Source organism: Artemia franciscana, chromosome 8, assembly GCF_032884065.1.
Source record: "Artemia franciscana chromosome 8, ASM3288406v1, whole genome shotgun sequence".
In the NCBI taxonomy this organism is placed as follows: domain Eukaryota; kingdom Metazoa; phylum Arthropoda; class Branchiopoda; order Anostraca; family Artemiidae; genus Artemia; species Artemia franciscana.
Genome location: NC_088870.1, coordinates 43,571,876 through 43,585,764, shown reverse-complemented (window position 1 = coordinate 43,585,764; position 13,889 = coordinate 43,571,876). Strand labels below are relative to the sequence as shown.

The 13,889-nt window shown below is 35.4% G+C and overlaps 1 protein-coding gene across 4 annotated transcripts in view; it reads left to right on the top strand.

Annotated features, from left to right (window-relative positions):
- LOC136030461 (zinc finger protein 180-like) overlaps nt 1-13,889 on the top strand; it is a 138,393-nt gene that overhangs the window by 122,456 nt on the left and 2,048 nt on the right. For all 4 annotated transcript variants that reach the window (XM_065709465.1, XM_065709464.1, XM_065709467.1 and 1 more), the window contains one exon: nt 10,895-11,540. In XM_065709465.1, coding sequence (XP_065565537.1) covers nt 10,913-11,540 — 628 coding nt within the window. In that variant the 5' untranslated portion in view covers nt 10,895-10,912. The remainder of the gene's footprint in view (nt 1-10,894; nt 11,541-13,889) is intronic.

Here is a 13,889-nt window from a genome sequence, read left to right as displayed (position 1 = left end):
AAGTACCTCATTTTTCTAATTTTTCAGAATTAACCCCCCTCCAACTACCCAAAGAGAGCGGATCCGTTCCGGTTATGTCAATCATGTATCTAGGACTTGTGCTTATTTTTCCCACCAAGTTTCATCCCGATCCCTCCACTCTAAGTGTTTTCCAAGATTTTATGTTCGTAAGTAAGTTAAAAATACCTTATTTTTTCTAATTTTTCAGAATTAACCCCCCCCCCATCTAGCCCAAAGAGAGCAGATCCGTTCCGGTTTTGTCAATCATGTATCTAGGACTTGTTTTATTTTTCCCACCAAGTTTCATCCCGATCCATCCACTCTAAGTGTTTTCCAAGATTTTAGGTTTCCCCCTCCCAAATACCCCCTCCAATGCTATCAGATCCTGTTGGGATTTAAAATAACAGCTCTGAGACACGATATCCTTCCAAATATCAAATTTCATTAAAATCTGATCAACCGTTCGTAAGTTAAAAATACTTCAATTTTTCTATTTTTTCCGAATTAACGGACCCCTCACTCCCCCTCCCAGATGGTCAAATCGGGAAAAAGACTAGTTCTAATTTAATCTGGTCTGGTCCCTGATACGTCTGCCAAATTTCATCGTCCTAGCTTACCTGGAAGTGCCTAAAGTAGCAATAACCGCGACCGACAGACCGACAGAATTTGCGATTGCTATATGTCACTTAGTTAATACCAAGTGCCACAAAAACTAAAGAAAGTGGGAAGCTATAAATTAATTTACAATTCCTGATTGGTTATATACAATTTAAAAGCAGGAAACAGGTAACAAGAATTACATCTTGATTAGGCCTGGGCACAACTTGAAAAAAATAAGAAGTTTTTCCAACTTAACGTAAGGAGCAACGTTAAAACTTATAACAAACATAAATTATTCTGTATGCAAGGCTGACTGCCTCTTCCTCAACCCCTCAGCTTTTAGGCTAAGTTTCACTTTGTGTCCCAATTCTTTAAGAGTCCCTAAAAGTCATAGAATCTTAACGAAAATCACACCTTCGCATTCAGCGTATCAGAGAACCCTTTGTATCAGAGAAGTTTCAAGCTCCTATCTACAAAAATAGGGAACTTCGTCTTTTTTGCCAGAAGACCGATCACGGGTGCGTATTTTTTTCCCAGGGATAATCGTATCGACCAAGTGGTCCTAGAATATCGCAAGAGGGCTCATTCTAACGGAAATAAAAAGTTCTTGTGCTCTCCAAAAAAATTAGAAGGTACCTAGGCCCCCTCCCGCGCTTATTTTTTCCCAAAGTCAACAGATCAAAATTTTGAGATAACCGTTTTCCTCAGCATAGTCGAAAAACATAATAACTATGTCTTTGGGGAAGACTTACTCCCCTACATTCCCCAGGGGAGGGGCTGCAAGTTACAAACTTTGACCAGTGTTCTCATATAATAATAGTTATTGGGAAGTGTATAGACGTTTTCAGAGGGATTTTTTGGTTGGGGGAGGGGGGGGGGTTTAGGGGAAGTGGCTACGTGGGAGGATCTTTCCTTGGAAGGATTTGTCATGGGGGAAGAGAAATTCAATGAAAGGGGCGCTGGATTTTCTAGTATTATTATTAAAAAAAAACAATGAAAAAATAAATATGAAAAAGTTTTTTCAACTGAAAGTAACGGGCAGCATTAAAACTTAAAACGAACAGAGATTAATACGCATATGAGGGGTTCTTCTCCTCCTAAATACCTCGCTCTTTACGCTAAAGTATTTTTAGTAATTTGAACTATTTATTCTACGGCCTTTCTGATTCAGGGGTCATTCTTAAAGAATTGGGACAAAATTTAAGCTTTTGTGTGAAGAGTGTATTAACGAGGGGACAAACCCCCTCATATACATAATAAGAATATACAAATATAGAAGTTCGTTACGTAGGTTAAATCTTAAGCTACGTATATTTTTTACAAATAAGAACGTTCGTTAAAAATTGAAGTGCTAGTTGCCTTTTTAAGCAACCAAAATATTGTAGGGCAACTAAGCCTCCTCCTACACCCCTTTTTATCAAAATCGTCTAATCAAACCTAAGAGAAAGCCATTTAGCCAAAAAAAGATTAATATGCAAATTTCATTTTAATAATTTATGTACAGAGAGCCAAAATCAAACATGCATTAAGTCAAAAACATTCAGAAACTAAATAGAAAAAAAAATGTTTTTTTTAACTGAAAGTAAGGAGCGACATTAAAACTTAATACGAACAGAAATTACTCCGTGTATAAAAGAGGCTTTTCCCTTATCAACGCCCCGCTCTTTACGCTAATTAGTCCAGGACTTTTAGCTCAAAAAAGGGTCGAACCCGGAAAAAATTGCAATATAAACGAAAATGGTACCAAAATGATCAGAAAAAAATTCTGTACAACATAATAAAAGTCCCCATAAATCCGAGTGGGGTGAGTAACCGAAAAACAGGGGAAAAGGGGGAAATGCGGGGGAAAATGGGAAAAATGCCGAACATGCCCAGAAAATAGTTTAAAGTGAGTTTTCTGGGGTTTTCAGATACGCTGATTACGAAATTGACATCTAAAATTCAGTATAGAAAAAGAGTACGACGGAAAACGGGGGAACAGGGGAAAGAGGGGAGAAAAGAGAAGAATAAAGGGTAGGGGTAGAAAGCGGTTTGGAAGATATTTTCTGGGGTATTCCTATCTGGTGATTATGAAATTGAGATATAAAATGATATACAAAAATCGATTAACATAAAACGGGGAAATGGGGGGGGGAGGGGAAAAAGGAAAATATACAGGGTAGGGGTAGAAAGCATGTGGAAATGTGTTTTCTAGGGTTTTTCTATCTGCTGATTATAAAATTGACATCTAAAACAAAGTTCGAGAACAAATACAGGAGATCTATAGAGGTTCGGCTACCCCATAGGTTCGGAAAAGGCAAAAAAAAAAATTCGAGAAAGAAATACGGAAAAATACTGAAATTACATTATTCCGTATTCCTCGCCGTTATCGACAAGCGCGTGGGTTCGTCAACATAATCCTGTTCTAATTCGACATCCAGTAAGAGAAGCAAGGTAGACTAGTCACCGCGGAGTTCCAGTGCCGACGACAAAACCTATCCTGAAGGAACGACATCTAGCGGATCCAATAGTCCCCAGTCGGCAATATGGAAAGAAGCGAACACGGACTCGATTCACCACCTGCCAGTGTCCGATCGTGTCACTGTAGTTGACGGAGGTTGGCTGCTTCAGCAAGTACCTTGGAAGATTGGTGATACTTATGATTAAATCTGTGACAGCTATGTTATTTTCGTTACTCGACGCTGTACCTCCCCTACTGTTGTCTTCGATGGATACAGCGCTGGTCCAACCACGAAAGATGCTACGCACAACCGACGGTGTAAGGGAAGCCAGCATCAAGTGATCGATTTCAGTTTAGGGATGAAGCTCCAGAAAAAGAAGGAAGAGTTTTTGAGCAACTCTCAGAACAAACAGCGAATTATAAGCTACATCGGGGAAAAACTCAGAGCCAAAGGATTTGAAGTCGTCCATGCGAAGGACGATGCTGACTATCTAATCGTGAAGACTGCCGTAACGAAAGCAGAAAACTCTGAAACAATAGTTCTTGGCAACGACACTGACCTTCTGATTCTACTCTTGTATCACCTCCCGCCTAATGCAAAAACACTTTACTTCGAATCGTCAACGAACGCAAAAGAAGCGATAGCACGGTTCTGGTGCCTCAACGAAGCACAAAAAAAAATGGGAGAAGTATCATGGCTGCTTCTGGTAGGGCACGCACTCTTGGGATGTGACACGACCTCACGAGTTTTCGGACTTGGAAAGCAAGCTGTGCTACCTCTTTTGAAGAAGAGCGAAGTGTTCAGAAAAAAATGCAAAGTGTTTCTGGATGAATCATCGTCCAAAGATGAAATTGTGAAAGCGGGTGAATATCTTCTCCTCAGCTTGTATAAAGCACGACCAAACAAAGATCTCACTAAGCTGCGACATCGAATTTTCTTGGAAAAAGTTTCTTCGTCTAATACTACGGCGTTTGTTCAGCCTGAAAGGCCAACCGAAGCTGCAGCTTCATTCCACTCCCAGCGAGTGCGCCTCCAGGTATCCCGTTGGAAAGGGGAACCAGCTGACCTCGACCCGGCTGACTGGGGTTGGGTCCTCAGAGACCATAAATACTCACCTGTGATGACCCATTTGTTGCCCGCACCTCAGACTCTTTTGAGTGTCGTGAGATGCAACTGTAAGACAGGCTGCGAGAACTCGCGATGCAGCTGCAAGAAAAATGGATTAGCGTGTACGTTCGCGTGCGGAGAATGTCAGGGTATCAACTGTTTGAACAGGGACAACGAGATTGTCGAAGACGAGGAGCTCGACTAGTGATATCAATGCTGTGTTTTTCAAGTCAACTATACAGCCTTCGAAAGTGCAAATTTTACATATAATAGCCATTTTATATATAACTGCCAAGCGGTTGTTTTCTTTATGTTTAGTAATTCAAATGGTTGTAAGAAATGTCTGTGATTCAAGAAAGTACAAGTTTGATACTTAAGCGAGTTATTTTGTCCATAGGCCGACTTATTAGCCATTAGCAGCTGGCTCAGGAGTCAGGCCTCCCTTCCCCTTTTCCGTTGTTTCCTCCAGTTTTGTTCGGTTTTCCTGGTTCTCGTTTTCTTTCCTTGCATTTTTAGGGGCCAGTTTCGTGATCAGCAGATAGAAAAACCCCAGAAAACACATTTCCACATGCTTTCTACCCCTACCCTGTATATTTCCCTTTTCCCTTCCCCCCCCCATTTCCCCGTTTTATGTTAATCGATTTTTTTATATCATTTTATTTCTCAATTTCGTAATCACCAGATAGGAATACCCCAGAAAATATCTTTCAAACCGCTTTCTACCCCTACCCTGTATTCTTTTCTTTTCTCCCCTCTTTCCCCTGTTCCCCCGTTTTCCGTAGTACTCTTTTTCTATACTGAATTTTAGATGTCAATTTCGTAATCAGCGTATGTGAAAACCCCAGAAAACTCACTTTAAACTATTTTCTGGGCATGTTCGGCATTTTTCCCATTTTCCCCCGCATTTCACCCTTTTCCCCTGTTTTTCGGGTACTCGCCCCACTCGGATTTATGGGGACTTTTAGTATGTTGTACAGAATTTTTTTCTGATCATTTTGGTACCATTTTCGTTTATATTGCAATTTTATCCGGGTCAAACCCTAACAGTCCTGGACTAAATGTTTTTTACTGTTTGATAAAGTAGAATTTTGAGAAAGAGAGATCACGGAGTAATTTCTGTTCGTTTTAAGTTTTAATGTCGCTCCTTACTTTTAGTCAAAAAAACTATTTTTTTTAAAATTTAATCTAGGAGAGGACGAATCTCTTTGTTACATTTTCAACGAAAATATCTAAAGACGGCGTTTTTCAATGAAAATACTAAAAAAAAATTGTCTATTCTGGAATATTCTTTGATTCTCCGCAGAAATTGATAAAGGTAAACAAACTATTCTCCATTCTGCACATGATTAAGGGGGCAAGGACTCCCTGCCTGCTTTTGCTGTTATCCTACAAATTAATTGTTCTATTTACCCTACTTAGAGACAGTGGCAAATAACAATAGCATTTAGTAAAAAGTTTAAGCAATATAGGTTAATGATAATTAGGATGCAAAATCAAAAGAAAAACTCTCATTTCTTTCTGTACTCTTTCTTAAATTTTGGGTAGTCATTTCCCCCCTTGATTTGGGACATCAAGAACCCTATCTATATCACATACTGCCATTAGATATTGGCTCCGGATGTTGCTCATTCAATACTTTAAAAATTAAAAGCCTATTTTGGTGAAAGGTCAACGCTTATTGCATCTATACATGTAATGTCACATACTATAAGGTCACCTACTAAAATGTCATCTATATCACATACTGCCATTAGATCTCGGTTTCGAATGTTGCTAATTCAATGCTTTAGAAATTAAAAGCATATTTTGGTGAAAGATAGTGTCTTGAATTTATTATTTTGTGATTGCTTGGATGTGATCTTTCTGCCCCCCCTGCCCAGTCTAGCCTGATAATTGGTATTACTAAGCTAGTATTGTCTCAAATGGACGTCTGTGGTGGTAGGTTGGAGTGGCAAGTCAATTTTATATCTTTGATAACACAGGCAAGAATAGCTGTGTTTGTTTTAGTAATATGGTGTATCGTTTTTTGTTTTTTCTCGTTGGTATACGAGCTCTGCATCCCGCCAAGGGAAAAAATGTGTAAAATTGTGCAATTTCTTGCTATAACATTAAAGAACCTTTAACTTAATAGATGAAACTATTCCAAGCAGATCAAACACAAGTTGTTTATTCAAATAAAAATATGAAAATTGAAACATACTATGAAATTTAACCAAGAAATTAAAGTAAATAAACAGTGTTGCAACCCCTAATAATTAAGGTAAATACTAAGTAGAAAATACGACAAAAAAAAACACTAAAAAATTCAGTTACGACACATGTTATAAATATTATGAGTGAAAAAGAGAGGGATAAAATCGAAACTCGTAAATTTTATACCCTTATAAATCTAATACGCCCTTAGTTACTTCACAGCCGTTAGTTGTCAACTTTAACGTCTGTAGTTAATGTAAATTTACTATGATTTACTACTTTGAACAGTGATGGATACATAAATAGTGTCGAGGAAGGTGCACCAACACAACTTGAGCCCTTTCGCTAGTGTTTTTCACCCCTAGACCCCTGTAGTGAGTTAAAACTTTCGAACTTGGGATGGAAAGAAATGTGCCCCTAAAATAACCTCTTGGATCCTCCCCTAGAATGTATTTTGAATCACTTTACATGTTATATTCCTCAATTGCTTATGTCTAGATTTGGCTTAGTTCTACCCTCTTTAGTGTTTTTACTAATTTAACCCGCTTTAAAAGAAGGCAAATTTACAGGAAAAAAAAATATAGTTTCAGTAATTTAATACGTAGAAAAAAACTTTGAAAAGTATTTATGACTGAATCCCCTCCCCTGTAAGGAAATCCAGAGTACGGTCCTGATATTCACAAATACTTAAACAGAGAAAAAAAGCACTATATCTATATATTTTATAAATTACAGAGAACTTTATTGAGCAACTGTAGCAGACCCTTAATGATACCTTGTTTGATGGGACATTTCTAAGTTTTTTTTTTTTAAATAGAATAACAATCAGAAGACTTGAGAGAAAAATTAGAATTAAAAGCTATACAAGTAATCACAGACTCCATTTCTAGTTAAATAAGTAACTAGGTAACATTTCCAGGTAGATGAGACCCAAAACATAAAACATCATAAAATAGATAATACATTCAATATCTAAACTTCAATCTCGCCCCTTATGTTCTAGCACGCACTAGTACGTTGGCCTAACTAAGGCAGGGAAGTCAGGAGGGTGTTAAACCCCTTCAACCTGTTTCAACCCACCACTAAATTTCCTTCTCAATGGGGAAATATATAAAATGAGAAGGTTAGTCCATTAGGAGGGGAATTACAGCCCAATCTAAGATTTCTCTTTACACCAACGCACACGTGGTATGCAAATTATTAAAACGTAAATAAACATATACAACATAAATAAACTCTACAATGAACAGCTTTAGGGCTACAAGATAAAAAAAACTCTTGGGCTACAAAACTTAGGGAAACAACATAAATACACTCTACAATCAAAAGTAGTTTTTCTGTTTTAGGGTTATAAGAAGAGTACAACATATCCTGACCTCTCTTTAAGAACCTTCAAGCGTACTTTAAAAATTTGTCATGCTATCTTTAATGGTATATGCTAACACTATCCGGCACTTTACTCCACAAAATGGAGTATTTCACCAGGAATTTAAAATACCTACTTTGCATATTTTACTCTTCTTCTAAAGGTTGCTGAAAGATACTTGAATATACAGTAAGTTAAGAGAAACATGTCTTTTTTCTTTAAAAAAAAGTAATTTTTCTGTTTGTTTGAAAGTTTGTTTGTTTGAAAGTATGGAAAAGTTTCATGAGATGGAAACTAAATGGACAAGGAGTGGAGAAGGAGTGTCGATGTTGAACATATTGGAAGTATTAATACGGTTACCTTCTGTTATTTTTTTTAAAATGAAAAATACCAATGGAACCATTATACATAAACCTAAAATCAGTAGTAATATCCGGTTTTACTCTTCCTTTCTTGAAGGTTGTTGCTGAAAACTTTTTAGTGAAATGAAAATCATAAAAACGGAGAGATAGAACAAGCTTAAAACGAAGATGATAAATTAAATTATGAAAACAAAATATGGTATGAGACGGGCCCAAGAAATGTCACATGCAGTCAAAGCCGTATCCAGGGGTGGGGTCCCGGGGTTGAACCACTACCACTCCTAAAATTTTCTTCTAACATGTATATAACTAAGAGAAATGCATATGAACAAGTATAAATGCACTCTGATTTTTTTTGCCCGCGCGAAAAAAAGAATGAACAAAATCTTGGATACGCCTTTGCGTGTAGTTGTAGAGGCGATCAGCTACTGCTCCATATAAAAAAAGTCAAGGCTTCAGCTACCACCCGAAGAAAAAGATGAAGGTGTGGAAGATTCTCAACAAGATTCTGAATTCGATCAAAAATAGATTTGCAGTATGATAAGCAGTGTGGCCTTATAACCCGAGTTATCTAAAATAGTCATTTAAAGTAAATGCTGTATTTATTTTGACCATCATACCACCCATGACCTGTTAATTGAATCAATTAGGCATTCTGATTGGTTATGCATAATAGTAAATACAGCGGAAGTATGTATATCTCTTACTCGTCTTACTGCACACTATACGCCTTAGTGCCCCTTACTACACGAATGTGAACAATCCATAGATTTCGTTTTTACTTTCCAACTTTTTGTGCTCCTCAAAGTACATTTCAAGCAGCTTTCTATTCCTAGGATTCAAATTTTCAGCCAAACTTTGATAGGTTGGATAACAAATAACTTGTCCATATTTTGGAATTTAGTGTCGGAATTTGTCATTCAAGACCGAATTTAACTAGTCGACAATTCAAAAGCATTATTTAAAACGTCAGACAGATACACTACGAGTAATTTACAAAAAAAAAGCCCTCTTTTATAAGTATTGTTAAAAGTTTGTGTAACGAGGCTTTAATAGGAATTTTGAACAAATTGGGGAATGCAGAGCCCATGGGGATTTAGCCATTGAAGAAGGGGATTTCTAGGGATTTTGGAAACTGGGAGGTGGAAACCCTAAAAGGGTGTAATTTTCTCAGTTAAGCTGCTGTTTCGCAAGTGTTTATGTATGTTGATCAACCAATGTGATTTATGGTATTTTGTATCAAGGAAACAAAACCTGTGCCTTTGGAGAAACTTTTGAAGCAATTTTATGCAGAGATAAATATATTTTGTAGCCCTTTTATTTGTTACTCTGAATTTTAAAAAGCGTGAGAGGGACCACAAACAAAACGTTATTGTCAAACATTATCATGACCACTATAAACTTTCAAAAATTTGATCAGTGAGGTTGAACAGTAAGCTTTTTAAACTCGATTTTTTCAAAATAAAACATAGATTTTTCAACAATTATTAAAACAATCTGAATCCAGAGGAGAGCTTTTTCTTCTATCGAGGCGAAATTCCTCTCCTAACCTTGCTTAACTGCATAGAAAGTTTTTGCAAAAATAACGCCAAGATACTCTGGCTTGGCCATTCAGATATACTATCTTCCTCCATCGAGAAAATTATCTTTACTTGCAATTGACGGTGTAACCGAGAAAATTCTGGGTTTTATAGGAAATCAAAGAAGCAATGACTTCTATCTAAAAAAATCATTTATTTTCTGTTATTGTCGGATTCCTTTCTTGTTAGTGTTTATTTTACCAGTGCAAGTTTTCATATACTATTTTCTGCTTTTCTACGCTTTTAACGCATCAATGGAATTCAACAATTTCCATTATTTAATAGCTGAGATACAGCTCTATCTATCTACTGAAAAAAAAAATTCAGAATCTGGTGTGCATGGTTTTTCAGATAAAAATACATTGAATATCGATTGAAAATCATTAGAAAACAAATAGTTTTCCTAATTTTATATTAGATCCTTCTTAAAGAAATATTTAAAGTAACATCAACATTTTAATGAGACTAATCATTCAGTTATACAAGTATCTTGTCCTTCTGATGCAAGTCATAGCTATGGGGTTGTTGCAAATTTGCATATTTCAGAAGGGACATATACCGTAAGATACCTTATATTTGTATTTAATTTTTACCCTCTTTCATCTCACGGTCATCCAGGGATCATTTTATTTCGGAATAAGTCTAAAATTTTGGGGTGCAAAATTTCAACTGAATAATCTAACGGTTGTACTCATTTTGTAATTTTTAAAATTTTACTTGTGTTAAAATAAAGTAGAGGATATAGTAAATACATGAAAATAATTAATAAATTATTAACTTAATTAATAAATAGAAACAAACTAAAAAGAATTAAATAGATTAAAGAAAGTTTAGTAACACTTAAACAATTTTGTTAATTAATGAGAATTTTGTTAAAATATAGCCTGAAATTTTATTAGTGACAGGGTGGGGGGGATGGCAATTGATATTTTTCTCTAGGCTCAAGAGAGGCCAGAGCCGTCACTGGTGGCTTTTCCTGTTCTGGAGAGAAATCTTTCAAATCTTGAACGGGAATATACATATTTTGTAGTATAATGATAATAAATAATTTGTATCTCTGTATAAATAAGCGAAAATGGAGTAAGAAAACATAATAAAACAAAAAAGAAACAAAAATGAAAGAAAAAATACAATTAACTGGAGATGTAAAGATAATAAAAGACTATGAAATAATTCAAGCGTCGAAACACGAAACTCCAAAGATTTGTTCTAAAAAAAGACAGACTAACGAGGGTTGTATTGCAGGAAGGATCAACAATTAATATGACAGAGGATGAAGATCCAAATGCTGGTGTAGTCGAAAGCCCAGTTGAAGTTGTAGAAGTTGAAGTGGATAATTTGGATAAAATGCCACCGCTGATTCCTCTAATCTGCTATTTTGATAAGGATGCAACAACTATTTCTTGTACCATATCTACATTCACCTTGTGTTCTACCAGTATCCCTCCCCTTCCGCCTCCTGTGATTCCCATTAGTTCGAAATCAGTTGATGTAGCTGCTGAATCGCAGTTCACTGTCCCCGAAGGAGAAAATAGTTCTCTTCAGTCATGTATATCTGAAGATCATGAATCTGACTTATTTCAATCTGCAGAAAGAAGCTCAGTCTCTGCTTCTTTGCTAAATAATGGAATTGACCAAATTAAGGTAAAAGCTAAGCCTGGAATAAGTAACTTTACTTATCAACGTCGATCAGACCAGTTAAAACAAAAATCGTTTTCTGAAGTCGAAGTCATCACCATTTATGATTCTGACGGAGAACTACCTACTCCTTCTTCTCTAGAAGAAGAATCTGAAAGTATTGTGTCTGTCCTACATAACTCGCTCAGTGATGTTAGTTATCAGTCTGATGAAGAACTTCAACGCTGTGAAAATGACAATTCTGATGATGAAGGTAATAAGGTTTATTATTCCACCCTTTTTTTTTGTTTAAGTTTCTCTATGAGAAAAATATATTAAGCGTCTCAAAAAATTCAAAGTCTATGTTTTACCGCTTACAATTTATATGACAGCAAAACTGTTAGTGTAAATACTCACTTCAATAAGCCAATAACCACGCAATAAAATGATGATCATGCTAAGTTTTATTTTTTCAACAATTATTTATATTGGTAACTCCATATGGTAACGTGTGGAATTGAGTTCAAGAGCTAAAATAGGTGATTTAAAAAAAGCAAAGCGACACCGAACATGTGAGCTGGAAAATGAGAATCATAACTTGTCAAAATTAAAAATGATAATGATGATGATTGAGTTTGGGATTTTGACATGGTTAAGGTCATCAATGCCTGCCATACCTTTGTTAAAAAAGAAAACAAAGGCTCGTCAGTATGTATTTCATAAATACGAAAGACAAGCCGAAGTAAACGAACCAAACAAAATGAAAATGATATCGTTGATGATTGGGTTTTGGATTTTGACATGGATAGTCATCAATGCCTACCATGCCTTTTGAAAATTAAAACCTGGACTAGATAAATCGTTGGAAGAATAAGTTTTTGTCCCATCACCCGATTAATTAAAAGAAACAAACGTGGTCATCAATGTCTACCATACCTTCAAAAATCAAAACCTTGACTAGATATATTATTACAAGAAAAAGAAGTTGTATATTCATATATATATATATATATATATATATATATATATATATATATATATATATATATATATATATGTATATATATATATATATATATATATATATATATATATATATATATATATATATATATATATATATATATATATATATATATATATATATATATATATATATATATATATATATATATATATATATATATATATATATATAAATACTAGCTATTTAGGTATCAGGTATTTAGTATTTATATATATAAGTACTAAATAAATATATATAAATACTAATATTTATGTATGTAAATTCTACTATATATATAAATACTAGAAAAATAAATACCAAAAACTTTAACATCAACAACAAAATAGTAGGATAATTGAACAAACAGCTATAAATTAAAAGATCACCTATTTAAATTTTCTGTAGTTTTACCAGCTGAGAAAACATGCAATTACATGCAAAATTGTTTTCTACAATTATTGTAGAAAACAATAAGAAATAATTGTTTTCTACAATAATTGTAGAAAACAATTATTGTTTTCGCAGCTGGTAGTTTTACCAGCTGCGAAAACATCCAATTGGAACATGCAAATATTAAACATGCACTATCACTAATTTGATTAGTGATCACTGATCAAATTAAGTGATCACCTATTTAAATTTTCTGTAATTTTACCAGCTGCGAAAATACGCAATTATTATATTTTCTATAACAAGTCAAAAATAGTCCCCTCAATGGGGGAGGGTTTTGATATTTCCTATGGATTTTCGCACAGAAAATGATTGAGAGAATCTAAAAAAACTCATATTCATTTTTTCATCCTCTTTGATTGAACTATGCTTTATTTGCTTTTTCTTTTTCCTCATATACTACCCATTTTATTTATTATTTTTGACCATGGGGGTCTTAAAAATTCGTTTTTATGGCACTTACTATTTACCAAGTAACATATAGCGATCGCAAATTCTGTCGGTCTGTCTGTCTGTCTGTCGGTTTTCGGTCCCGGTTTTGCTAGTTTAGGCACTTCCAGATAAGCTAGGACGAAGAAATGTGGCAGGCGCATCAGGGACCAAACCAGATTAAATAAGAAATAGTCGTTCCCCCAATTCGGCCATCTGGGGGGGGGGAGGTTAATTCGGAAAAATTAGAGAAAATGGGGGTTTTTAAATTACGAGTAGGTGATCGGATCTTAATGAAATTTGACATTTAAAGGGTATTGTGTCTTGGAGCTAATATTTTAAATCCTGACCGATTCCAGTGACATTGGGGGGAGTTGGAGGGGGAACCTAAAATCGTGGAAAACGCTTAGGGCGGAGGGATTGGAATGAAACTTTTAGGGAAAAATTAGCACAAGTCTTAAATACGGGATCTACTCTCTTTGGGGGAGTTGGGGTGGAATTTCTTGTGCTTTGGCGAGTTTGGTACTTCCGGACGTGATGGGACGATGAAAATTGTTAGACATGTCAGGAACGTGCACAAATTGACTTTATAAAGTCCTTTCCCCAATTTGACCATCTGGGGTCTGTAGGGAGAGGAAAAATTGAAAAAAATGAGGTATTTTTAACTTACGAATGGGTGATCGGATCTTAATGAAGTATGATATTTAGAAGGACCTTGTGTCTCAAAGCTCTTTGAGA